Below are 22,837 nucleotides of genomic sequence, written 5' to 3'. Positions count from 1 at the left end.
TTTCTTCCTCATTAATATGGGGCTAACAATCCTTCCTCTTCTCAGGGTTGTGAAATATAAAGGAGCTGTTGCCTGGAAAGTATGTGAGCCGAGTGTTTGCACATTGATAGTTCTTGGGGATCCTTTTGTTATTGTTAACCCAAGTGAGAGGCAGGTCATGAACTTCATTTATATTGGTCCACAGATATCCCCTCCCCCCAAGCCTTGTCTGTCTGCTTCTGTGCTGAGTTCTACACTGGGAAAGCTGGGGTTGGGAGTCAAGAGCTGAAAAAAAATTCCCACATGATGTGGATTGAAGGGGTAGAGTTGGGGCTTGTGACCATCAGAGGACGAAGAGAGCTTATGGGGAGGGTACTTTGGGAGTCTCCTGGTGAGGAAATACTCAAGAGCCTCGACCTCGTTCAGCTCTGGCTGTATCCTGGAGGTGTGGCTGGAAGAGGAACGGAAACTCTTACCTTTGTCCCCATTTGCGAATGGTAGATATGCCTACCCTGGAGGGTTGTTCTGTCTTTGCACAGCCCCCAGAACTGGTCTTGAGTTGATCTCTGGGGCTCTCACTTCCCCTTTCCTCCTGAGGAATTCTTGGTCTCCATATCCAGACTGCAGTTATCCCCAGAGAGGCAGGGTATCTGTCAGAGAACACCAGGCAGGTGGGGTGTTCATACTAGAACTAGAATCCAGCGTGAATACTCCTAATCTAGCTCTCTCCTTGCCTCCCCTGGCTGCCCGCTCCTGGCCGACTCACCTTCCCTCAAACCAGAGATGACTGACCAGAGAAGACGGGCACAGACAGGAGCACGAGTTATTGGGTTTCGATAGGGGCCTGGAGAGGCTGATGGGTTCGTGAGAGGTCTCTTAGTTATTACATTTATCTAGTTTGGAAGGCCCCACAGAGCCCCCTCCATGTCCCAGGCTGTGTTCCAGCTGGATTAAGTCAATGCGTATTTGAAATGGAGTAAGGAGCTCGTCTGGGCTAACTCAGACTCTCAATTCAGCAAAGTGAAAGTTCTCTCCCAGGTTAAAGGGGAGTCTCCGACAGCGGTCCAGGAGTTGGCAGCATTGGGAGCCTGGCTGCCGGCCTGCGCCTTTAAGGAGCCAGGGGGCGGAGAGGCGGGGCAGGAAGCAGGCTCCCTGGAGGTGCAGCCACCGGCTAGGTCTTTTTTGGGAAGGGGTGGGGCAGTCCTCTATGGGCCCCGCCCCCTTTCGACCCCCCTGTTGCTGTTGCCCACAGGGCGGGTCTGGGGAAGGGGTACCGGGGTTGTCAAAGAGACCCAGTTTGGGGAGCTCCCCACTCAGCGTCCGGCTTACAAAGGCCGAAGTTTGTTGACTTGGAGGGAGTAGCTGGGGCGGGGGCGGGTGCTAATAATACCCGTCCCTTCAGCCGCTGCGCTTTACAGTTTACACAGCTGTCACCTTTGGTACTCCTTAATTAATAATAAGAATAGCCGCCGTTCGGGAGCATCTACCGGATGCCAGACCCTGTGCGGAGAGCTTTACAAGCACAGACCCTGTGCCCAGATTCTGCCCTCATAACATTATCCCCATTTTACAGAGCGGGAAGGCGAGGCTCAGATTGGTGCAGTGACTTGCCCGAGGTCACAAGGCAGGTCAGCGGCTCTAGGATCTGGACGCAGGGCCAGGAGAGGCGGGGCGCGGGTGCTACCCCCGGCTCTGCTGAGAGCCGCGGGGGCGGAGCGGCGGGCGGGGCGGAAGCCGAGGGGGGGCGGTGTGCGGCGGCAGAGGATGGCCATCTTAAGTGGCCGCTGAGAGACTAGGGCCGCTTCCCCCGGGAAGGGGGCATCCGAGCAGCTCAGGAGGTGGGGGTCTGCCTGCGGCGGCCGCGGCTCTGGGGAGAGGTTGGGAGCCCACGGGTCTGAGGGAACTTTCTCAAAGACAGGCAAGAGGAGGCCTGGTCTCGGACTGTGAACCCCTCAAGGCCCGGGCCTGCGGGTATAGTAGATGGTGCCAGGGAACTTGGCTGAGAAGGGGGAAGGGCTCTGCCCGAGCTGAGGGGCTACCAGGGACGGTACGTAGGGTTTTGAGGACACTGGACGTGGTCTAGGGGTTTGTGGGGGATCGGTCTCTATGGAGGGGATCGCTCCACGGGGTCTGTAGAGGGCTGGACCCAGTGGAGTTTGGGGTTCAGGTCTAAAGGGGGTTGTATTTCATGGGAGTTGGGGGTCGGGGCTGCTTGGATGACGGGGAGAGGGATGGGAGGAAGTTTATCGTGGGGTCCTTCGTGAGTTTTTGAGAACTCGATTCTGCAAGGCTACAGGAGAGACCGAATTAAAAGGATTGGGAATGGAATCAGACGTCTATGGGAATTAGGGGTCATAGTGCGATTATTGAAGGAAGCTCGTACTCAGGGAATGGGGCTGGGATTCCCGAATTGTTGGGGCGCGGGATGGGGAGATTTAAGCGTATCTGGGGGTATTGGCTGGAGTTTCTTGGGGTGATGATGGCGGGGCAGGATTCTTGTGGGATTTGGCGAGTCCGGAGTCCGGCGGGAATGCGGGGGGAGGGGACATCAACAGCACCGGGAAGAGCTTGGGGCAGGGGCGGTAGGGGTGGTGGGCCAAGCAGAGGGGGAGGAGGCCGGCAGCCAGCTCTGGCGCTCCGCTCCTGCCCCTCCCCCGCGGCCTCTGAACAAACTTTTCTTTCTCTTCAAGTTGAGGCCAGCGCTGCAGGCGGCGGCGGCGGCAGCACGGCAAACTAGGCGGGCTGCGCGGCGAAGAGCGGTGCGGGATCCCCTACTCGGCCCGCTCGCTGATCCTCAGGCCAGCGGCCCGGGCCCAGCCCCAGCCCCAGCCCCAGCCCCAGCCCCAGCCCCACGCGTGCCGGGGGTATGGCGCGGGGCTGCGGGCGCAGGCAGCGCTAAGCCCTGCCCGGGCCATGGCCTCTGCGTGCGGGGCTCTGGGGCTGGGGAGCAACGGGCCGGGGAACAATGGGCCGGGGGGTGCGCTGGGCAGCCCGGCCCCTGCGTGGTACCACCGAGACCTGAGCCGCGCTGCCGCGGAGGAACTGTTGGCCCGGGCAGGCCGCGATGGCAGCTTCCTGGTCCGAGACAGCGAGAGTGTGGCAGGCGCCTTCGCACTCTGCGTCCTGTGAGTGGCGCTGGGGCTCTGGGCGGGCGGGAGCACTGTCGGGTTCCTTGAGCGTACAGGGAGGACTTGGGACAATGGGACGCCAGCGCCCCCCAGAGTGGGGCCTTGGCTTTATACTAAAGCTGAGGAAGGATGCTGGGAGCATTTCCTTCCTGCTGTGTGTCTGGGGGCATTTTCTTGGACCGTGAAACACAGTAAGTGTGGTCCTGCTGCCAGGGTGGCTGTAAGGGGGGAAAAATGCAAGGAGTCTCTGGCAGACCTCCTCAGGCACCATCAGGTAGAAGGAGCTGGAGGGGTGAGAATGCCTTTCATGGTTGTGTGCAGTGCCGTTTATACAGACATTGGGTATCTGAGAGGTAGGCATTAGTTGGAATTGGGGCCAGAGGGATTGAAGGGGTGTGTGAGGATGGTCCGCAGCTCCCTTAGGGGGCCTTGCCACAGCAAGGTTGTGGCAGGTTGTTACCCCCAGGACTGAGGTTGGGGCCTGCCTGGCTGTGTGGGACTGGGGCTGGGGGCTCAGGTGGTGTTGAGGAGAAGAGGGTGAGGCTGTGTAGGGCCATGCCATTATTTTATGAATAAATGAGTGTGTGTGCTCTAGTTCCCAGCTGCCCTAGCCATGAGCTATGGGTGCTGAGTATAGGGCTAGACTTGGCAGCTCTCTGAGTAGGCCTAGTCCTGTGCCTGTACCCATCAGCCATGCATGGTTTTGGGGTGCGTTTGCACTTTGAGTTTTGGAATCTTCTCCCTGAGCTGCTCCACACACCACTCATTCTGACACTGGCTGGGCTCCTGGGGCCTCAGGAATGGGAGGTGGTGAGTAGAAAGCCACAGCGTTGCTTTGTTTATATCTAGTTGTATTCCTTCTTATACCCATGAGCTCTCTCAAACCCCTATCTCTCTATCCCTTCTCTCTCTGTTCAATTCACATCTTTGGGAAGTACATTAGCCTAGGCGAGTGATTCTCAATTGGGGTTGATTTTGTCTCTCAGTGGACATTTGGTGATGTCCAGAGACATTTTTTTGGTTGGTGCCATAGTGCGTAGGGATCTAGTGCATCTAGTGTGTAGAAACCAGGGATGCTGTTAACTATTCTATAAGCACAGGATAGCCCCTCACAACAAAGAATTACGAGGTCTAAGACCTCAATAGTGCTGAGGTTGAGAATCCCTGATGTAGGCAGTGAACCTGAGGCTCAGCCAGGAAGACTAAAGAGGAACAGCTTAAGCAGATGAATATCTTAGAGCCCTGCCTCCCAGCCCGCTCTGAGGCATACCACCTAATTAGGGAAGGGAGGGAGGCAGGTGTTGGGTCAGCTGTTGAGTGGGAGGGGGACAGCTGGGCCTGTGTCTGGGTGAAGAACAGTTATTATCCCAGGAGGGGAAGAATTCTGGCTCCATCACCAGGAGAGGAGATGGGTGGGGTGAGGATCTCTGGGGGATACTTAAGCTTTACCAGCTGACTCTGGCGACTCCTTGCATTTCAGGAGCCCGGGAGTGGGCAGTCAGAACCACACTCGCTTACCTGCGCACACCCCCACATGTGCATGGGTAGCATTCAGGACACATTTCTGTCCTCGCTTTAAACTTTGCCTTTTACTTGCTGACTTTAGCCGAATAACTTCTCATCTGTGAGCCTTAGTTTCCTCTTCTCTACCTCAAAAGGTGAAGATTAAGTGAGGTCACATCTGTACTAAGCACTTGGTCTGTCACAGAGACAGGGCTCACTCAGTTAATGGGACGCTATTGTAGTTAGAACAGGGGCCCACAGTCCACAAATGAACATACCCAGTCACAAACAGACACCTGCATGGTTTCTATCTGGTTCGATGCCAGGAGAACCCTCAAAGGGGGGGCCTGCCTGAGGGGAAGGGATAGCCCTGTAGCCAGCGTGTGGGGTCTTCTCAAACAAGCATTTGGTCCTCTTTGGTGCTGACACCCCCTCCTGCCAATACACACTGGCCTGGCTGACTCCCTCGGGCAAGCCTACCCTGAGGTGTGGCTGCAGAGAGAGTCTTCCAGCCCCACTGAGTATGGCCTGCGCCACCCAGGCCTGGCTCAGCTGTCACCTGCTCAGCTGTTGCTGCCATCTGTCAGCAACCCTCTTGCCCCTCCTCAGTCTGGGCCTCCTGGAGGCCTGGGTCTACCATAGGAGGCCCGTTAGGTGATCCTGATTTCTTGGTGTCTGGGAAGGGGGTAGAAATCCTTAGGATGATTCCCCCACAGTCCCCAGCGAAACTGCCCCAGACACAGCCCACTTCAGCAGAGCTAGACACCAACATAAACAGACAGCAGGCACACGTGTGTTAGCACATCGCCCATGCATGTAAACTGTGGTTACCCAGGCTTCTGAGGACTCTTAATCTGGCGGGGGGCCCAGACTGGTACCAGAGCCCAGAGGGGCTGTTTAGACAGCTGTGGAGGCCACAAAAGAGCTGCCTGTTACTTGTGGAGACTATGTAGGTCTGAGGGGGGGGTAGGGATTCCTGGTTGTTGGTGACTCTAGCAGGACGGACGTGGACTAGCCACATCATTAACCCTGTGCAGCCTAGGGAAATGGTTTTAGGGAAGCCAAGCTGAAAGGGCTGGGGACAGCCCTGTGGCAAGAGGAGAAGGTACCTTGGGGCTTAGATGCTAGCCTGGGAGTTACAGATTCTGACCTCTGCCTTGCTATCAGGTATCAGAAGCATGTGCACACCTATCGAATTCTACCTGATGGGGAGGACTTTCTGGCTGTGCAGGTAGGAGCTTGGACCCTGACTCCTGACTTTGATTCCAGCCAGTGGCTTGGGGTTGGCTGGCTGACCCTTCTCCCACTCTTGCTGGCCCCAGACCTCGCAGGGTGTGCCTGTGCGCCGCTTCCAGACCCTGGGCGAGCTCATCGGCCTGTATGCCCAGCCCAACCAGGGCCTTGTGTGTGCCCTGCTGCTGCCTGTGGAGCGGGAGCGAGAGCCAGATCCACCAGATGACCGCGATGCTTCAGGTGCCACCCGGTGTGCAGTGTGCAATCCCTTCCCTACCCCGTGTTCAAATCCTGCCTGCTTCTTCCCATCCCATTTTTTCAACCTGCCTTCCCCAAAGCCATGATGCCAGGACCCTTTACCTCCTTTTCATGGAAGCTTGTGATCGCATAGCATTCCCCCACACTTCACTGAGGGCGGGAGGCCCAGATGGATGCCCCACTGACCCCTGTCCACAGATGGGGAGGATGAGAAGCCCCCGCTTCCCCCACGCTCTGGCTCCACCAGCATTTGTGCCTCTGTGGGACCCAGCAGCCCCCAACCAGCCCCTGAGACCCCCACAACTCCGGCTGCTGAGAGGTAAGATACCAGCCTCCTGCACTGAGTAGTAAGTCCCTTTCTCCTCTGAGAACTGTATCTTCACCAAAGGTGGGGAGGCTTAAGCCCCAGCCCCACTCCCAGGGGCCCCCTCCCATCTCAGCCCCAGAGATAGACACCCTGATCCATGGTACTCTGGTTATCACCAGCACTGTCTCCTCTGGGGGTGGGATTGGGTGCTGGGACAAGGCCAGCAAGGCCTCTACTGACTTCTTAACCCCTCCTCAAAGTGCTCCCAATGGGCTGAGCACTGTCTCGCACGAGTACCTGAAGGGCAGCTACGGGCTGGACCTGGAGGCTGTTCGGAGCGGAGCCAGCAACCTGCCCCACCTCACCCGCACCCTCGCCACCTCATGCCGGAGGCTGCACAGGTACCTGGGACGTCCCATACCATGCACTGCACCCTTCCCTCTGACCTTTCCTCACCGGCTCCCCCTTGCTGCACAGATGCCCGGACCTCTGACCTCTGGTCCTGAACAGGGAAACGGTCATTACCTCCTGACTTTTCCTCACCCGAATCCTTGTGTCCTCATGGTGGAGGCTGAAGCCCCGCTTCCCCGTAACTGGATTGAGGTGGGGAGTTCTTCTGACCTGTTATCTCCCCACTAGTGAGGTGGATAAGGTCCTGTCTGGCCTGGAAATTCTGTCCAAGGTGTTTGACCAGCAGAGCTCGCCCATGGTGACCCGCCTTTTGCAGCAGCAGGTGGGAGTGTAGGGATATCTTTGGGGAATGGGTTAGTGTTCTGGGGCTGAGTTGGGGACCCTCTTCCTGGTGACCTCATGTACAAGCCTTATTCTTTCTCACTGCAGAACCCACCACAGACTGGGGAACAGGAACTAGAGAGCCTGGTGCTGAAGCTGTCTGTGTTAAAGGACTTCCTGTCAGGCATCCAGAAGAAGGTGACCTGACCTCTGACCCCTCACCTACCAGTCTCTGACCACTTGCAATGACCTAACTGATCTCAACCCTAAATCTTTAGTACTGACCCCACCTCAACCGTGCCCCTCCTAGCTGCTGCCTTCTGACCTTGTCCCCTGCCCTCCCATGTTCCCTGACCTTGCCCTGCCCTTTTCCTCCAGGCCCTGAAGGCCCTACAGGACATAAGTTCCACAGCACCCCCGGCTCCACTGCAGCCATGCACACGTAAGGCCAAGACCATCCCTGTGCAGGCCTTTGAGGTACATGGCAGGGGGCACCAGGAGGGGCCTCGTGGGTCAAAGGACAGTTGGAGGTGAAGGGTTGCTGCCTGTCCTGAGGTCTTGTCAACATTTCCTTACCTCTCAACCTGCAGGTAAAGCTGGATGTGACCCTGGGTGATCTGACCAAGATTGGGAAGTCACAGAAGTTCACGCTGAGCGTGGATGTGGAGGGTGGGCGGCTAGTGTTGCTGCGGAGACAGCGAGACTCACAGGAGGACTGGACAACCTTCACGCATGACCGCAGTGAGCCAGGGCCTGATCTGGGAGGGGTGGACGGGGCCTCAGAACACAAACCAGTATGACCCATTCTCCATCTCCTAGTTCGACAGCTCATTAAGTCTCAGCGTGTCCAGAACAAGCTGGGTGTCGTGTTTGAGAAGGAGAAAGACCGGACACAGCGCAAGGACTTCATCTTTGTCAGTGCCCGGGTGAGCAGATTGGGCCACACCACTGGTGATGGGGATGGGGAAGGAGACCTCTTAGGATGGGAAGAGAAGGGACACGTGATGTAGGCGCGACAGGGGTGGGTCTGACAGGGCAGAGAGCATGTGTGGGAGAGTGGGTGGCCTGGGGGTGGGTTTAAATACTCATCCAATGAGTATTTATTAAGCATGAGCTCTATACTGGCGAACCAGACAGGCATGATCCTTTCTCATGGTACCTGCTACCTACCTAGAAGGGTATCCCTGGAATGGGGGTCCCCTGGCTGCTCACCCGCCTCTGACTGGCTGCTGTCCCACTAGAAGCGGGAGGCCTTCTGCCAGCTGCTGCAGCTCATGAAGAACAAACACTCAAAGCAGGATGAGCCTGACATGATCTCTGTCTTCATAGGCACCTGGAACATGGGTGAGGCCTGGGGGCGGGGGCCGAGGCAGGAGGGGGAAATGGCCCCAGAGCAGGGGCCTGACCGCTCCCCATCCCCTCCACCTCCAGGAAGTGTGCCACCTCCGAAAAATGTGACATCTTGGTTCACATCGAAGGGATTGGGGAAGACCCTGGATGAGGTCACAGTGGCCATACCCCATGACATCTATGTTTTTGGGACCCAGGAGAACTCGGTGGGTGACCGAGAATGGCTGGACCTGCTACGAGGGGGCCTCAAGGAGCTTACAGATCTGGACTACCGCCCGGTGAGGGGGTCATCTTGTTATGTCCCCTCTTACACACCACCCCAGACTATCCTGCTGGACATTGTGGTGACCCTGGGGAACACAACTTGACTGGCTGTTCTGGTCCATGGGACTATCCTTTAGGAGAAGTAACCTGAGCCCTTCATGCTATGGGAGGGTCTGTTTCTCTTTGGCTCCTCAGAAAAAAGATAGCAGGTCTTCCTGTCCTGTGCCTGCTAGAACAGTGTGCAGTATGGGCTGGTGGGGAGGGGTTGCCAACAGCGGCTGAGCTCTGGACAGAGGGGCTCTGTACCTTCCCCCCAGATTGCCATGCAGTCACTGTGGAACATCAAGGTGGCTGTGCTGGTCAAGCCAGAGCATGAGAACCGCATCAGCCACGTCAGCACGTCCAGCGTGAAGACTGGGATTGCCAACACGCTGGGTGAGCAGGCTGGGCGGGGTCCCTCTGCCCACACCTTCTGTTTCCTCTCCAGCCCAGTATCTCCCCATTCTATGTGGTCTCAGCTTTTCCATATATGGAACTCTTGGAACTTCATAAAGTGTGTTCATACTCTAAATCTCTTCTGGCCCCATTGGGAAAGCAGGCCAGGATAATTACCTCCATTTCATAGATGATAAAATTCAGGCCCAGAGTGACCTGTCCCAAGTCAACAGCTAGTATATGATGAAGCCTGGCATAGTGCCCAGGTATATCAGTTTGCAGTCCAGAGCTCCTCCAGGGTGAAATCTGCCCAGAATCTGTAGGATCACCCTTGGGATTCTTGTATCTTCAGGGACTCTGCTCACACATGCAGACAGACTGGGCCGTCCAGATAGACTGTGTCCCGTGGGGATCCCCAGGGAAGGCGTGGGTGTGTGCTGAGGGGCCTGCCTGTGTTCTAGCATTGGGGGTGGAGGAGTCGGGAGAACCTTCCCACTGCTGCTTTGATGGGCAGAGGGAGAGCTGGGAGTGCTCTGAGGGTGACTTGGGCCTTTTTTTCTTGTCCTGACAGGAAACAAGGGGGCTGTGGGTGTCTCCTTCATGTTCAATGGCACTTCATTTGGCTTTGTGAATTGCCACCTCACCTCGGGAAATGAGAAGACTGCCCGGTGAGGGGATACCTTCCGAAATAGTCTCTTCACCCTCACCCCGTTCACCTGAGATCTATTCCCTCTCCCAAATCCTAGTCCATGACCCATTTATATCCCTGTCCCCAGAGACCCCCCCCTCCCTTATCCCAACTCAAGACCCCTCTGTGTATCCTTGACCTTCCTCTGTCCAGGCGGAACCAGAACTACCTGGACATTCTTCGGCTGCTCTCGCTGGGTGACCGCCAGCTCAATGCCTTTGACATCTCTCTGCGATTCACTCACCTCTTCTGGTTTGGGGATCTCAACTACCGCCTGGACATGGATATCCAGGTACAAGCAGGACCCAGAGGGTGGCTGGTAGGGTGTCTGAGCTGGGGGTCAGATGCGCCGTCACCTCTGGCTCTGGCCTAGGGGAAAGTCTCCAGCCTTTGTATCTCCACTCCAGGAGATCCTGAATTACATCAGCAGGAAGGAGTTTGAGCCCCTGCTCAGGGTAGACCAGCTCAACTTGGAGCGGGAAAAGCACAAGGTCTTCCTTCGATTCAGTGAGTGTGGGTCCAGTAGGAGGTCTGAGGGCCAGACATCTGTGATATCCCTGAGCACTCACCCAACCCTGGCCCCAACCTGCCCCTGCCCCCTGCCTTCCCTAGGTGAGGAGGAGATCTCCTTCCCGCCCACCTACCGCTACGAGCGGGGTTCCCGGGACACATATGCCTGGCACAAGCAGAAACCAACTGGGGTGAGTGAGGAGAACAGGGTGTGTCTTAGGAGACCTCCAGGGCTGCAGTGAGTCAAGAGTGTTTGTGGGACCCTGGCTGTGTGACTCAGTGGATTGGGTGCTAGCCTGAGAACCAAAGGGTTGCTGGTTCGATTCCCAGTCAGGGCACTTGCCCGGGTTGCAGGCCAGGTCCTGCACTTGGGGGTGCATGAGAGGCAACCACACATTGATGTTTCTCTCCCTCTCTTTCTCCCTCCCTTCTCCTCTTTCTAAAAATAAATAAAATCTTTTTAAAATGTAATAATTTTAAAAAAAGGAGTGTGGGACCCTGGCTGTGTCCCACAAACAGGTGCTCAGTGGACTGAGCGCTGGCCTGCAAGCCAGAAGGTCTGTCACTGGTTGATTCCCAGTCAGGGCCCATGCCTGGGTTGCCGGTCAGGTTCCCAGTTGGGTGTGTGCAAGAGGCAACTGATTGATGTTACATTTGCTCATTGGTGTTTCTCTTTCTCTCTTTCTTCCTCCCTTCCCCTCTCTCTGAGAATAAATAAAACCTTTTTTAAAAAATAAGAGTGTTTGTGGGGTCAAGGGTGTAGATCTCTGCAGTTACCCTTCCAGTGCCTGTGGCCCCTCTGAGGCCGTAGCGGCGACACTTGGTGCTGTGAGGACCCAAGGGAAAGGGCATGGGGCCGGACGCATTGGCCTGGGGGTGTGGGAGGGGCTCTCGCTGGGCACACCCCAGCTGTCGGCCCTGACCACGCTGCCTTCGTCCCTTGCCCCAGGTCCGGACCAACGTGCCTTCATGGTGTGACCGGATTCTCTGGAAATCCTACCCCGAGACCCACATCATCTGCAATTCCTACGGTCAGAGCCGCACAGACAGGGTGATGGGCGATCCCGGGCGGCCACCGTCCTGACTCTGCTCCAGCTTTGAGGGGAGCACGGGGTGAAGAGCTCACCCCTAAGCCCCCATACTTATCCCCCTCCCTAGGCTGCACCGATGATATTGTCACCAGTGACCATTCCCCTGTGTTTGGGACATTTGAAGTTGGAGTAACCTCTCAGTTCATCTCCAAGAAAGGTGACTATTCTGGGTGTGCTTGTGGATATGGTGTACACCTGGGTAGGCGCAGGTGGGGGCCTGGGATATGCACGGGTTTGAACATACGTGTGCGAGTACACATACATGCAGGAATGTTTCCGAGAAAGATTTGTGAGGGTGTCTGTGTGCCTGGGTCATTGTAAGAAGTACATGCCCACGAGTGTGTGTGTATGTGTGTTTGTGTCTGCCTGGAGACACGTGTGCCCCTGAACGTGCCTGGTGGTGTGCTTTATTGGCGGGCAATCCCTGAGGCATTCTGGTCCCCAGCCCCTTTTTAGATGGCCTCTCATCCTTGGGTGGTCTGCCTGCCCCTATCCAGGGCCTGGGCTTTGGTGTTTCCCTACTGGCTCCTTGGGCCTGGGGAGGCCGTGCCTGGCCTTCCCTCCTGCTCTGCCAGGGCCCCCGACTTCCTGTCCCGGGGCCCATTCTCCCTGTCCTGCTCCTCCTGTCACCCTCCCAACCCCCCTGCCTGCCTTCCTCCCTCCGACCCTCAGGGCTCTCAAAGACTTCAGACCAGGCCTACATTGAGTTTGAGAGCATCGAGGCTATTGTGAAAACGGCCAGCCGCACCAAGTTCTTCATTGAGTTCTACTCCACTTGCCTGGAAGGTGGGAAGGGGCCTGGGGCTGGAGTGGGCCAAGTCGGGTGGGGGGCCAGAGGTACACAGAGCAGTCAGCCCCCCCCCCCCCCCGGTTAGGGGGAAAGGTACATGGGAGGTGGCACTCAGTCGGGTGTTTCGCACCTCCACCCTAGAGTACAAGAAGAGCTTCGAGAATGATGCCCAGAGCAGTGACAACATCAACTTCCTCAAAGTGCAGTGGTCTTCGCGCCAGCTGCCCACGGTGAGGCTGCAAGCAGGGCCTGGGCTTGTGGGTGGGGGCAGAGAGTGGGGACCGGCTGAGTGCACACGTATGCGTGCCTCAGGGGGTGGGGGTGGGCGTGAGTGAGGAGAGGGTGTTTGCTTTATTTGGGGGATGTGGGACCAGTTTACAGCTCATTTGTTTAATGAATGAGTTAGTTACAATGCTGTTAAAGTTCTTTGAAAGGCACCTGCAGGGTCGTGTCTTCTACATTAAGGATTTAGGACCTTTCCCGAGGCAGCTGAGTTGAGTGGGAGCAATCATGCACCAGCCTGGGGGGTAGGGGAGTAGTGTCAGGCAGGAGCAGGTGGTAGGGGCTTTGTTCCTCACTGTGCCTCTCCGCTCCCCAGCTCAAGCCAATTCTGGCCGACATCGAGTACTTGCAGGACCAGCACCTCCTGCTCACAGTCAAGTCCATGGATGGCTACGAATCCTATGGTGAGGAGCAGGGGGATGCCAAGGATCACAGGAAGCGAGGCGGGGCCTAGAAAGGTTTGGCAGTGTGTTGGTTTGCCCTTCAGGGGAATGCGTGGTGGCGCTCAAGTCCATGATTGGCAGCACAGCCCAGCAGTTCCTGACCTTCCTGTCCCACCGCGGCGAGGAGACAGGCAACATCCGTGGCTCCATGAAGGTGCGGGTGCCCACCGAACGCCTGGGCACCCGTGAGCGACTTTACGGTGGGGGCTCCATCGGGAGGGGTGTGGGACCCGAGATGAGGTGGTGTGGGCAGGCCCAGGAGGGAGGGACTGGGGTGCGGGAAGGGCGTGTTGGAATCCCCGGAATATAGTATTTGGGAGTTCTGCAGCCACGAGTGGGAGTGGGCCTGCCTTGAGGAGTAGCTGGGAAAGGGCTGGAGGTCGGTAGGTACCTGGGACCCAGGACCCCAGGTCCCCTCTGAGTCGCCTTTCCCTTTCTCCCCCAGAATGGATCAGCATTGATAAGGACGAGGCAGGAGCAAAGAGCAAAGCTCCCTCTGTGTCCCGAGGCAGCCAGGAGCCCAGGTGAGCTGGCGCTGTATTGAGTGTCGTGTGAAGGGGTGCCTGGGGGCCTTTGGGGAGCCCCTATTCTACCTCTCCTGCCTTTCGCACCCCTAGCAGGTCAGGGAGCCGAAAGCCAGCCCTCACAGAGGCCTCCTGCCCGCTGTCCAAGTTATTTGAAGAACCAGAGAAACCACCACCAACTGGGAGGCCACCAGCCCCACCTCGAGCTGCTGCCCGGGAGGAGCCCCTGACCCCCAGGTGAGAGAAGAACCCATCACTTCCCCACCCCACTTTACCCATCGCTATGCTTGGCTCTCAGGGCCCGTCTGGGGATTGTCTGCCGCCCGGGTGCCCTGCCGCCCCACGGCTGGAGGTGCCAGGGCCCTGTGCCCGTGGCCACTCTAGCCAGGCCGACCTCCCCTAGGTGTGGCTCTCTGAGTCACAGCGAGCAAAGTCAGCCTTTCCTCTCAATTCTGCCCTGAAAGGTAGAATTAGAAATTGTTTCTGCAACTGCTCTCTCCATGTAAACAGAATTAGTTTGAGCCTTCTGAGTGGAGAAGGCACACCCCTCAGCTCGGGACTTCCCCTGTGCTTTCAGCGGAGCACCGTCCCACGAAGCATGCACCCTGGAAATGGGTTTGTGGTCAAAGGAGTCTGCGAAATGTTTCTTGCTAGATTGTTTTCTTAGATATTCCCAGTACATGTTAGTATTAGCAAAATCTCTGAGAATGTGGACCGGAAGGAAACCCTTTTTCAACTCTGTTGACATAGTTTTCCAAACTTAACAGGCCAGGAAACTTCTTTTCCACACAGTGACTGTTGATACCCTGGGGAACTGGTGTTCTGTGCATCGTACTTGGGGAAAGTGGGGCTGGCTTTCTAATTACACCCACTTGTCACCGGAAGTTAACTAAAAACTTGTAGGTCCAGTTTGGTGCTTTTTCATTCATCTTCGGCTGTTAGCGGTTGCCTTGGTTTCATTGCCAGGCTTGTGTAAAACTACCCTGCGTTCCTGAGTCAGATGCCTCCTTCCATCGGCCTCAGATGCTTCCAGTGGTTTTTCCAAACCGGCTGGTCATTCTCATTACAGGCCTTTGTTGCCCTGCCTTCTGGCACCTGCTTTCACCACTTTAAGCTGAGGTTTCAAAGTTACAAAGTCAAAAGATGTGAGAATCTCAGCAAGTGAGACATGGAAGTTTAGGTGTTATTCTTTCAACTCTTTCTGTTCGCTGGTTTCAGAAATAAGGGCAGCAAGGGCTAGAGAGGGAAAGTGCTGTGCTTTAGGTCACGTGCAAGGCTGGGACGGCACCAAGTTTCACTCCCAGCCGGGTTTTCCTTCTCTAGCGCCCACTGCCTTCACTTGGCGTTTCTGTGTCCTGACTTAGTTATCCTGCTCCCCAACCCAGGTTGAAGCCAGAGGGGGCTCCAGAGCCTGAAGGGGTGGCAGCTCCCCCACCCAAGAACAGCTTCAATAACCCTGCCTACTACGTCCTGGAAGGCGTCCCACACCAGTTGCTGCCCCCAGAGCCACCTCCGCCTGCCAGGGCCCCTGTCCCATCCGCCACCAAGAACAAGGTGGCCATCACAGTACCTGCTCTACAGCTTGGGCGCCACCGGCCGCCCCGTGTGGGAGAGGGGAGCTCGTCCGACGAGGAGTCAGGGGGCACACTGCCCCCTCCAGACTTTCCGCCCCCGCCACTGCCGGACTCCGCCGTCTTCCTGCCACCAGGCCTGGACCCTCTGCCAGGGCCAGTGGTCCGGGGCCGCAGTGGGGGTGAGGCCCGTGGCCCACCACCTCCTAAAGCCCATCCAAGACCCCCACTGCCCCCGGGCCCCTCACCCACCAACACTTTCTTGGGGGAGGTGACCAGTGGGGACGATCGCTCCTGCTCGGTGCTGCAGATGGCCAAGACGCTGAGTGAAGTGGACTACGCTCCTGCGGGGCCTGGCCGCCCGGCGCTCCTGCCAGGCCCCCTGGAGCTGCAGCCACCCAGGGGGCTGCCCTCAGACTATGGCCGGCCCCTCAGCTTCCCTCCACCCCGCATCCGAGAGAGCATCCAGGAGGACCTGGCAGAGGAGGTGTGTGCGTCAGGGGTGGCTGGCTGTGTGTACGAGAGCCGCGTGCTTGCCCGTGGACTGTGGCCCCCTTGTACCCCACCGTGCAACACTCAGTGGTGTCCTCTGCCCTGAGCTGGGGAGTTGGGGGACACGTGGAGCCCCAGATCTTGCCAGCCTTCCCCCCCATCCCATGACATGTAGAATGTGGCTGCCCTTTAGTGCTGTGTATGTGGGCACCCTTAGTGCTCCCCCTGACATGCCCTCTTCCCTCAGGCTCCGTGCCCGCAGAGCGGGCGGCCACCCGGGCTGGGTGAGGCGGGCATGGGTGCCTGGCTGCGGGCCATTGGCTTGGAGCGCTATGAGGAGGGCCTGGTGCACAATGGCTGGGATGATCTGGAGTTTCTCAGGTGAGGGTGGGGCAGGCCCCTGGGGTGTGGTGGGGAGCTATGGGCCGTCTGGACCACCTTGCCCATCTTCCAGTCTCTTACCCCTTCCTACAGCGACATCACAGAGGAGGACCTGGAGGAGGCTGGGGTGCAGGACCCAGCTCACAAGCGCCTCCTTCTGGACACCCTGCAGCTCAGCAAGTGACAGTGGTGGCACCCTGAAGCTGGGAATTCAGCACTCCTCCCTCCCCCAACGAAGACACTGCCATGGCCCCAGAGTTGAAAAGTTATGAGGGGTGGGGCAGTACCTCTCTGCCTATTTATTGGGGATCTGAGTTCCCCACTGCCCAATCATTTTGGAATGCCCTAATTAGGACCTCCTGCCCCTTGCCTTTTACACCCTGGGCACCAGAGATCAGTTGCCCTGGTTATTCTGGTGCTCTCCTCCCTGTCTGGACCCCTCCTCTCAGCCTCAGGGGTGCCTGGGGCATCCATTTGGGTACACCTGGGTCCCCACTTTTCACTGTTTTTCTGGCCTGAACTATAGCCAGAGGGGCTCAGCTAGGACCTCTCCCCAACCCTCACTCTGGGGTGTCCATCCGGAAATGAAGGAATAGCCCAAGAACTGGGCTGGGGTTTATTTAAAGCTTTTCTCTGTGGATTTAGGGAGGGTGATCACTTTAATATTATTGGCGTCTGTTGGAGGTGGGGGGTCAATCTCTGCCATAAAGTGCCAGTTTGCTTAGTTATCGCTGTCTCCTGGTCTGTGTGTAGCAGCCTTGGGTCCTCTTGCAGGCAGCCAGCCCATCCCCATCCTGGGCACTCAGAGGGGTTACCAGCATGATGTCTTCAATAAATTAAGTTTTATTTGGCTTGAGCAAAACTCACCTCAATAAATTACAAGTTTCTCAAAGGAAAAGAGCAACAACACAACAGAAAAATCAGGAGGAAACCCCTCTGTCCCATTGCCCTGGCAGCCCTTCCACTCCTCTAAGGGGCCTACCCTCTGCGCCAGCCTGACTGCCAGGTGGGGGAAGCAGAGGGTAAATTGGTGGGGTCCTTCAGGCTGCTGGCTATCCCGGCTTCCCTTGCCTGGGTGGGCCCGAGGGGCCCAGGCAACCAGCTGGTCACTAAGGTGAGAAGTGACCGAGCTTGCTGCGGGGTGCGGGGAGCATCCGCTGCACCTCCTCGAGGACCCGCTCGTTCGAGCACTGTTAGGGACTGGCAGTGACTCGATCCCGGCTCCAAAGAAAGACGCGCTAGAAGGGTTTCCGGGCTTGTCCTGGGGGACGGGTTCCCAGTGAAAGCACCCCGCCGTGTGGGGCGGGGCTGGCGAGGACAAGAGTGGCCCTGACTTGGTCTCCGAACCTGGGGAGGGCACACGCAGGGGTCAGACACGGCGGGAGGCGGGGAGGGACGGGGCCGTCCAGGCAGGCGGCCGGGGTGGGGAGGGACCCGGTCAGGTCCTGGAGGGGCAGGGGCATCTCTGGGGCCAAGCCCGGAGCCTCCGGAGTCCAGCGGCTAGAAGAGATTGGTCTTCAGGGTGGGGCCGGGCTTCCGGTGAAAGGAGGACAGGACCCCGGAGAAGGGCCCGGGCCCCGGCTCCGCTGGCTGCCAGGCCTTAAGCAGCTCCGCCGCCCCCGGCCCGCCGCCCCCACCGCCTGCCACGCCGGCCCACAGGGGGCCCTTGAGCGGCTGGGGCCCGGGGCCCGGGCCAGGCCCGGAGCCCAGGGCGGCGGGCAGCGGGCTGGGGCTCAGGCGCGGGCTGGCCAGGCCCGGCGCCGAGGGCGGCGGCAAGGACGCGGTGCTGTCGGGCGTGGGGCTGCACGTGGACTCCTTGGAGTCGTCGTCCTCGGACGAGCAGCGCGCCTCGCCCTTTTTGGCGCCCGCCGCGCCCGCCGCACCCTTGGCGCTGGCCGCTCGCTCCTGTTTCCGGAACTTGGCCCGGCGGTTCTGGAACCAAACCTGCGGGCACAGGGGCCGGTCAGCCCGGGGCCGCAAGGCGCTAGTGAGGCTTCGGTCCGGAAGGGGCCGGGTCAGGGTGACCACCAGGCTTCCCAACGTGGCCCCTCGGCCCTCCCCTCTCAGCTTGTTGCCCGCCTCGCTTCTCCTCCTCCACGCGCCCCTTCCTCCAGGTCCTTAGGGTCTTCCCCCGAGGATCCGCTCACCCGTGGCCCCGCTGAAGGGGACTCCGCCTCCGCTCTTCTCTGCACCCAAGGTCCCGTCACCCGATTTCCTCCCACAAGAAGCTCCGGAGTACCCGCCTGGAGTGCCCCGGGGCGGCGGAGAGCGGCTTAGGACACTAGGAGAAACCTTTCGTCTCCAGTAAAGGCGGGCCAGCTGGTCATCTGCACTCAGATTTGTAAGACAGACATCCGAGTCCGCCCTGACACGGCTCGCCTCCGCCCTGCACCCGGGCTTTCTAGGTCCTGGCGCTTTTCACAGCTGCGGGGCTGAGGATGGGACCTGGCTATCCCCCACTCCATCTTGCTGGGCCCTGAGGCCCCCTGCGGCACCCTCTCTACCCACTTGGCCTCCGTTCTGGCTTCCCAGGCACCACTCTGCACGCCCGGCCCTACCAGGGGCACCGAAGGGAAATCGTGTGTCTGATCAGCTCAATCCTTCCGAGGGCCTCAGGTCTGCCAGGTCCTGCTCCCGCGGCTTCTCCAGTCTGCCCGTCCTCTCCTGCCCAACTACTCCCGCCTGCACCTGGCCCCTGGACCTACCTAGCTCTCCGCCTGCAGGCTACACCTGCCCTCCGCCAAGTGAGTCCCCTCTGTACCGCAGCCCCACAGGTGTGGGACAATAACCCCCAGCCCTTTTCGAGCACACACTCCCGTACACACGCGCGCAAACACGCACCTGCACGCGAGCCTCAGTGAGGTCGATCTTAAGCGCCAGCTCTTCCCGCGTATAAATGTCCGGGTAGTGAGTTTCTGCGAAGACACGCTCCAGCTCCTTGAGCTGCGCGCTCGTGAACGTGGTGCGGATGCGCCGCTGCTTGCGCTTCTCGTGCAGGCCCGACGGTTCCGGGAAGAACTTGTAGGGCACTACGGGTGTGCGCGGGAGGGGGAGCAACCAGGATGGGAGCGTGAGGGTCCGCGCTCAGCCCGCTGTGTCCTGCCCCTAAGGGGATCGCTCACCATCTCCCGCCCCTGGCCTGGCTCCTGGGCCTCCGTCCTCTCAGCCTCTGATGGAGAGTCTCCCCTACCCCTTGTGGAGCCGGCAGGGGTGACGGCGGACAGGGCACAGTGAGATCCAAAAGCACCAGCGAGGGAACCAGAATCTGACAGTCCCGTCAAGGCCGCCGATCTGTCCTTGGCCCTCGCCCTGGTCCCTCCACCTTCCGCCAGTCCGCCAGCCCGTCCAACCCTCCCATCAGCGTGTCTCTCCCTCAGTGAGTACCCCGCCTTCACCCCAACCGCCTTGCTTCAGGTCCTGCCCCCCCCCCCCCCCCCCCCCCCCCCCCGCCTTGGCTGGCTATCAGGTTTCAGCAGCTCCCTAGGAAGCAGTCCGGGATCTCGGCTGGTGACTGAAACTCCCCTGCTCGGGTCTACTTTCAGTCCTGCCACAGGCTCTCCGTGGTGTAGGGATCTGGCCCCCTCTATCCCGCCATCTCTCTCCTTCCTGGGCCTCACTTCCTTAGCTCCATCTCACAGCCCCGTCTCCTCCAGGTGTCCCCTTCTCTTCCTCATGGCATCGTCCACATCTCCCTCCACCTCGCCCCTTCTGGGCCATTCTCTTGGTACCCTCTGGGGAGCGTCCTCGTTTCTCCCCACCCAGGTTCCTCCATCTTCTCTTTGACTTTCTTCTTCCTTCCAGGCACCCCTTTCTGTGCCCCAACACCCCCAAGCCAGCCCCACCCTTCCTCCTCACTCCCTTCCCATCCCTGTCTCCCATCCACCCCTGTCTCAGTTCCCACCGCCCCACAGACTGTTCCTGACTGTCTCCCCGTCCTTCTCTCCAACCCCCAGTCGGGTGTCCATGTTTCCCAGGGGTCCCCAATATCCGTCATCTTTGTCCCATCTCCCTAGTTCTCTGTCTCCTCTAGCCCTTGTCTCCAGTACCACGTGCTAGCCCTGTCTTCCCCATCTGTTTCCATCTTCCTTCGTCCCCTTCCCCCCCACTTCCTGTCTGCACCACCTGGTCCTGATCACCATGTTCCTGCCCCGAGTCTCCCTTTCTCCTGGGGTCCCCAGTCTCTCCATCTTGGCTCACATCATTCTGTACCTGCCCTGTCTCCCCACCTTAGAACTCAATTTCTCCGGTGCCCATCTCCCCGTCTTCTTTCTCCATCTCCCCACTCCGCATCTGCATCGGGCCCGGGAACTCAATCTCCCCATCCCTGTTCCATATTCTGGCTCCATCGCTCTGGATCTTACTTCTCTAAATCCAGGTCCTCATCTCACCATCCCCGCCTACCCCCACCCCCAGGCCCCAGTCTTCCACTTGGGTCCCAGTGGGCTCCCCAGGAAGGAAGGAGACAAGGAGATTGGGTGGGGCAGAGTGGACTGTAACCGGAGAGATGGGGCTTGGGGAGAGGCTCCATGAGGCTGAGGGTTCAGATGGGGACTTGGATCAAGGGGCCTGGAGGCTCTAGGGGAAGCTTCTGGGTCCTGCAGGACTCTAGCTGGGGCAGACTCCAGGGAAAACAGCAAAGTGAAAGTGGCTTAATAACCCGGGCACACTTTTCTTCAAGTCATGGAATGGGTTTCAGTAGTGGAAGAGGGTTTGGACACAGGTGGGATGGATCCAAAACCGGGCAGGAGGGACCTGATGGTTCTGGGACTCTAGGAAGGTGTTCATCTGGGCAGCTCAGCTACTGTAAGGGTCTTTGCTGGGGATCAGGTGTGCACTGGGGTGGAGATGATAAGGATGGGGGGTGGTCTGATTAAACTGAGCCTGGAGCATCTTCCAAGGATCCTGGATTGTGAGGTTTGGTGGTCAGCCTTTGCAGGTGGGGACGTGCGGGCCTGGTAAGGTGCCTGGGGCCGAACCAGCTGTCTGTGTCCTTGACTCTGAGCATGGGATAGGGATGTAGTAGCTGGGAAGGGTAAGTGGGTGGGGTTCAGCTCTGCCTGGGGTAATCCTGTCTTACAGGGGGTCTGGGGACCCGGACAGGTATTGGAGGGTTTGGCCAGGACCCCAGGGATGGTGGCGGCTGTGGAGGACTGTCTCACCACTTTCCAAGTAGGGAAGGGGCTGGGAGTTCCGCAAGGTTTGGAGGGAGAATTGGGCCGGGGCTGGGCTCACCTGCCGAGTAGGGCGCGGGCTGGTGGTCTCGTAGAGCGCCAAGCGCGCAGTTGGAGGAGCCGAGAGCGGGGCAGGGAGGCCCGGCCGTGGGGAAGGCAGGCCGCAGGGGGCTGTATTGGAAGCCGCCGGGCTGGCTGCAGGCGCCGAAGTCGCCGTAGGCGGACGCCTCCATGGCCGCCACGCACGAGTCGTACGAATTGAGGTAGGAGTAGTCCATCGGCCCGGGGGGCGAGGACAGGGGGCCGGGCTGGGCCGGGTCGGGGTCTTGGTCCCGGACCAGATGCGGGTCGGGATGGGGGTTCGAACGCCAGACGCCCAGGACCTGAGTCCGGCTCTGAGCGCCCGCAAGTGTGCCCGCCCCGTCGCAGCCGCGTTCCACTTGGGTGCAGTGCCAAGTGCAGCCCTGCTCGGCCCGCGCGCCTTTTAACGCGCAGGACCCCGTGGAGGGGGCGGGGCGAGCTGCTCAGGGCGGGGCTCGGGAGGCCTTGGCCCCGCCCCCAGCCACCCGGAGCCCACCTCCCACCCCAAAAGGTCCCCGCCGCACTCTGATGGCTCCGGAGGTTCAACGCGGGGCTGCGCGGGGCCCCACTACTAGAGTCCCCATCTCGCCCCAATCCAGACCAGATCTTTGGTCTCCATGCATCGTGCCAGGCCGGAAGGTCTCGACCCCTTTCCCCGGCTTCCCCACCTGCGGCCCCGCAGAAGGGAGGGGAGAGGGGCCCCAGCAGCGCTCGTGTGAAGAAGTTAATTCAATTCGTCCAGATAACTGAGTTATTCTGATCCAGCCCCTCGGCCCCGCCCCCAGCAAGGTTACATCCCGGCGGGGATCGAGGAGGCAGCGCAGGAGGGGGGATGGAGACAGGACCAAGGCAGAGACGGAGCCTGGGATGGGGCCGTGGATGAGGAGAGGCGACAGAGACGAAGACAGGAAGAGAAAGGGACAAGACAGGTACAGGTACACAGATGGAGACAAGGATGAGAAATGGACGAGAAAGGGGGATTGGAGACAGGGGCAAGAGATAGACAGGGACAAGGATGGAGAAAAAGGTGAAACATGGACTTGAGAAAATTGGGGGTGGAGATGGGGACAAGGAAGAGACAGAGGAGACAGGATAAGAGACAGAGAGGGACAGAGGAAGGGAGGGAGGCGGCGGAGAGACGGAGACGGCACAGGATGAGACATGGATGGAAACAGGATTGTGTTGGAGACGAGACAAAACAGGGAAGTGAGAGTGACACAGACACAAACAGAGGGACAGTCTCAGAAAGGCAAGCCCAGGGACAGACACAGCGGAGGGGCCGAGGCTGAGGGGCAGAGAGAAAGTCTTGGGCGAGCTGAGACCCTGCGCTGGCGTGCCCAGGGCACAGCAGGATTGTGGTGCAGACGCCCGCCCGAGGGGGTGGGTCGCCCGAGCCGAGGTCCCTCTATCCTTCTGACTAGTTCTAAAGGCGCACGACCTTGTTCTGAACCTTCAGAACCCGCTCCGCCTCTCTGCTTCCCAGTTCTCCTAGCTCAGTCCTCCTCCGCACCGCCATCGGATGGACCCTCTGGCTCCCAGCGCCTACCGCAGTGTGTGTGGTGAATACCAGGACAGGGAGGAACGGAATGACACCTTTTCTCTCCCTCAGCCTCTCACCTCCCTT

General features: G+C 59.0%; 2 protein-coding genes and 1 long non-coding RNA gene across 6 annotated transcripts in view; 1 reads left to right on the top strand and 2 right to left on the bottom strand.

Moving 5' to 3' along the window:
* Positions 1–1,044, bottom strand: part of LOC118501272 — a 46,742-nt gene extending 45,698 nt beyond the window's left edge. Inside the window, exons 1-2 of the long non-coding RNA XR_004903895.1 lie at positions 746–1,044; positions 456–629 (exon numbers count right to left, since the gene is read on the bottom strand). This is a non-coding gene — a long non-coding RNA (uncharacterized LOC118501272). The remainder of the gene's footprint in view (positions 1–455; positions 630–745) is intronic.
* A 663-nt stretch (positions 1,045–1,707) lies between these two features.
* INPPL1 (inositol polyphosphate phosphatase like 1) lies at positions 1,708–16,689 on the top strand. Of its 4 annotated transcripts, XM_036028862.1 has the most exons (30): positions 1,721–1,950; positions 2,670–2,916; positions 2,947–3,104; positions 5,778–5,841; positions 5,933–6,083; positions 6,300–6,420; positions 6,669–6,809; positions 7,048–7,141; positions 7,249–7,338; positions 7,519–7,617; positions 7,731–7,881; positions 7,960–8,066; positions 8,382–8,484; positions 8,572–8,768; positions 9,072–9,189; positions 9,761–9,857; positions 10,031–10,169; positions 10,285–10,384; positions 10,490–10,578; positions 11,337–11,418; positions 11,546–11,635; positions 12,151–12,264; positions 12,410–12,498; positions 12,867–12,954; positions 13,038–13,193; positions 13,439–13,517; positions 13,611–13,754; positions 14,903–15,575; positions 15,828–15,961; positions 16,055–16,689. In XM_036028862.1, exons 2-30 carry the CDS (start codon positions 2,893–2,895, stop codon positions 16,143–16,145), a joined length of 3,783 nt encoding a protein of 1,260 aa, XP_035884755.1. In that variant the 5' UTR covers positions 1,721–1,950; positions 2,670–2,892; the 3' UTR covers positions 16,146–16,689. The 4 variants fall into 4 exon arrangements, with proteins under 4 accessions (XP_035884754.1, XP_028370418.1, XP_035884753.1 ...); XM_036028861.1 differs by having other exon boundaries at positions 1,708–1,817; positions 2,670–3,104; XM_028514617.2 differs by having other exon boundaries at positions 1,720–1,950; positions 2,670–3,104; positions 13,614–13,754.
* Positions 16,690–16,786: 97 nt separating this feature from the next.
* On the bottom strand, positions 16,787–21,670 carry PHOX2A (paired like homeobox 2A). The gene is made up of 3 exons (XM_028517511.2): positions 21,194–21,670; positions 18,803–18,990; positions 16,787–17,905 (listed from the first exon to the last, which is right to left on the bottom strand). The coding sequence occupies exons 1-3, from the start codon at positions 21,408–21,410 to the stop codon at positions 17,462–17,464; spliced, it is 849 nt and encodes a 282-aa protein (XP_028373312.1). The 5' UTR covers positions 21,411–21,670; the 3' UTR covers positions 16,787–17,461.
* Between the last annotated feature and the right edge of the window lie 1,167 nt (positions 21,671–22,837).

Source organism: Phyllostomus discolor, chromosome 6 (assembly GCF_004126475.2).
Source record: "Phyllostomus discolor isolate MPI-MPIP mPhyDis1 chromosome 6, mPhyDis1.pri.v3, whole genome shotgun sequence".
Taxonomy (NCBI): domain Eukaryota; kingdom Metazoa; phylum Chordata; class Mammalia; order Chiroptera; family Phyllostomidae; genus Phyllostomus; species Phyllostomus discolor.
This window is presented reverse-complemented; position numbering and strand designations above follow the sequence as displayed.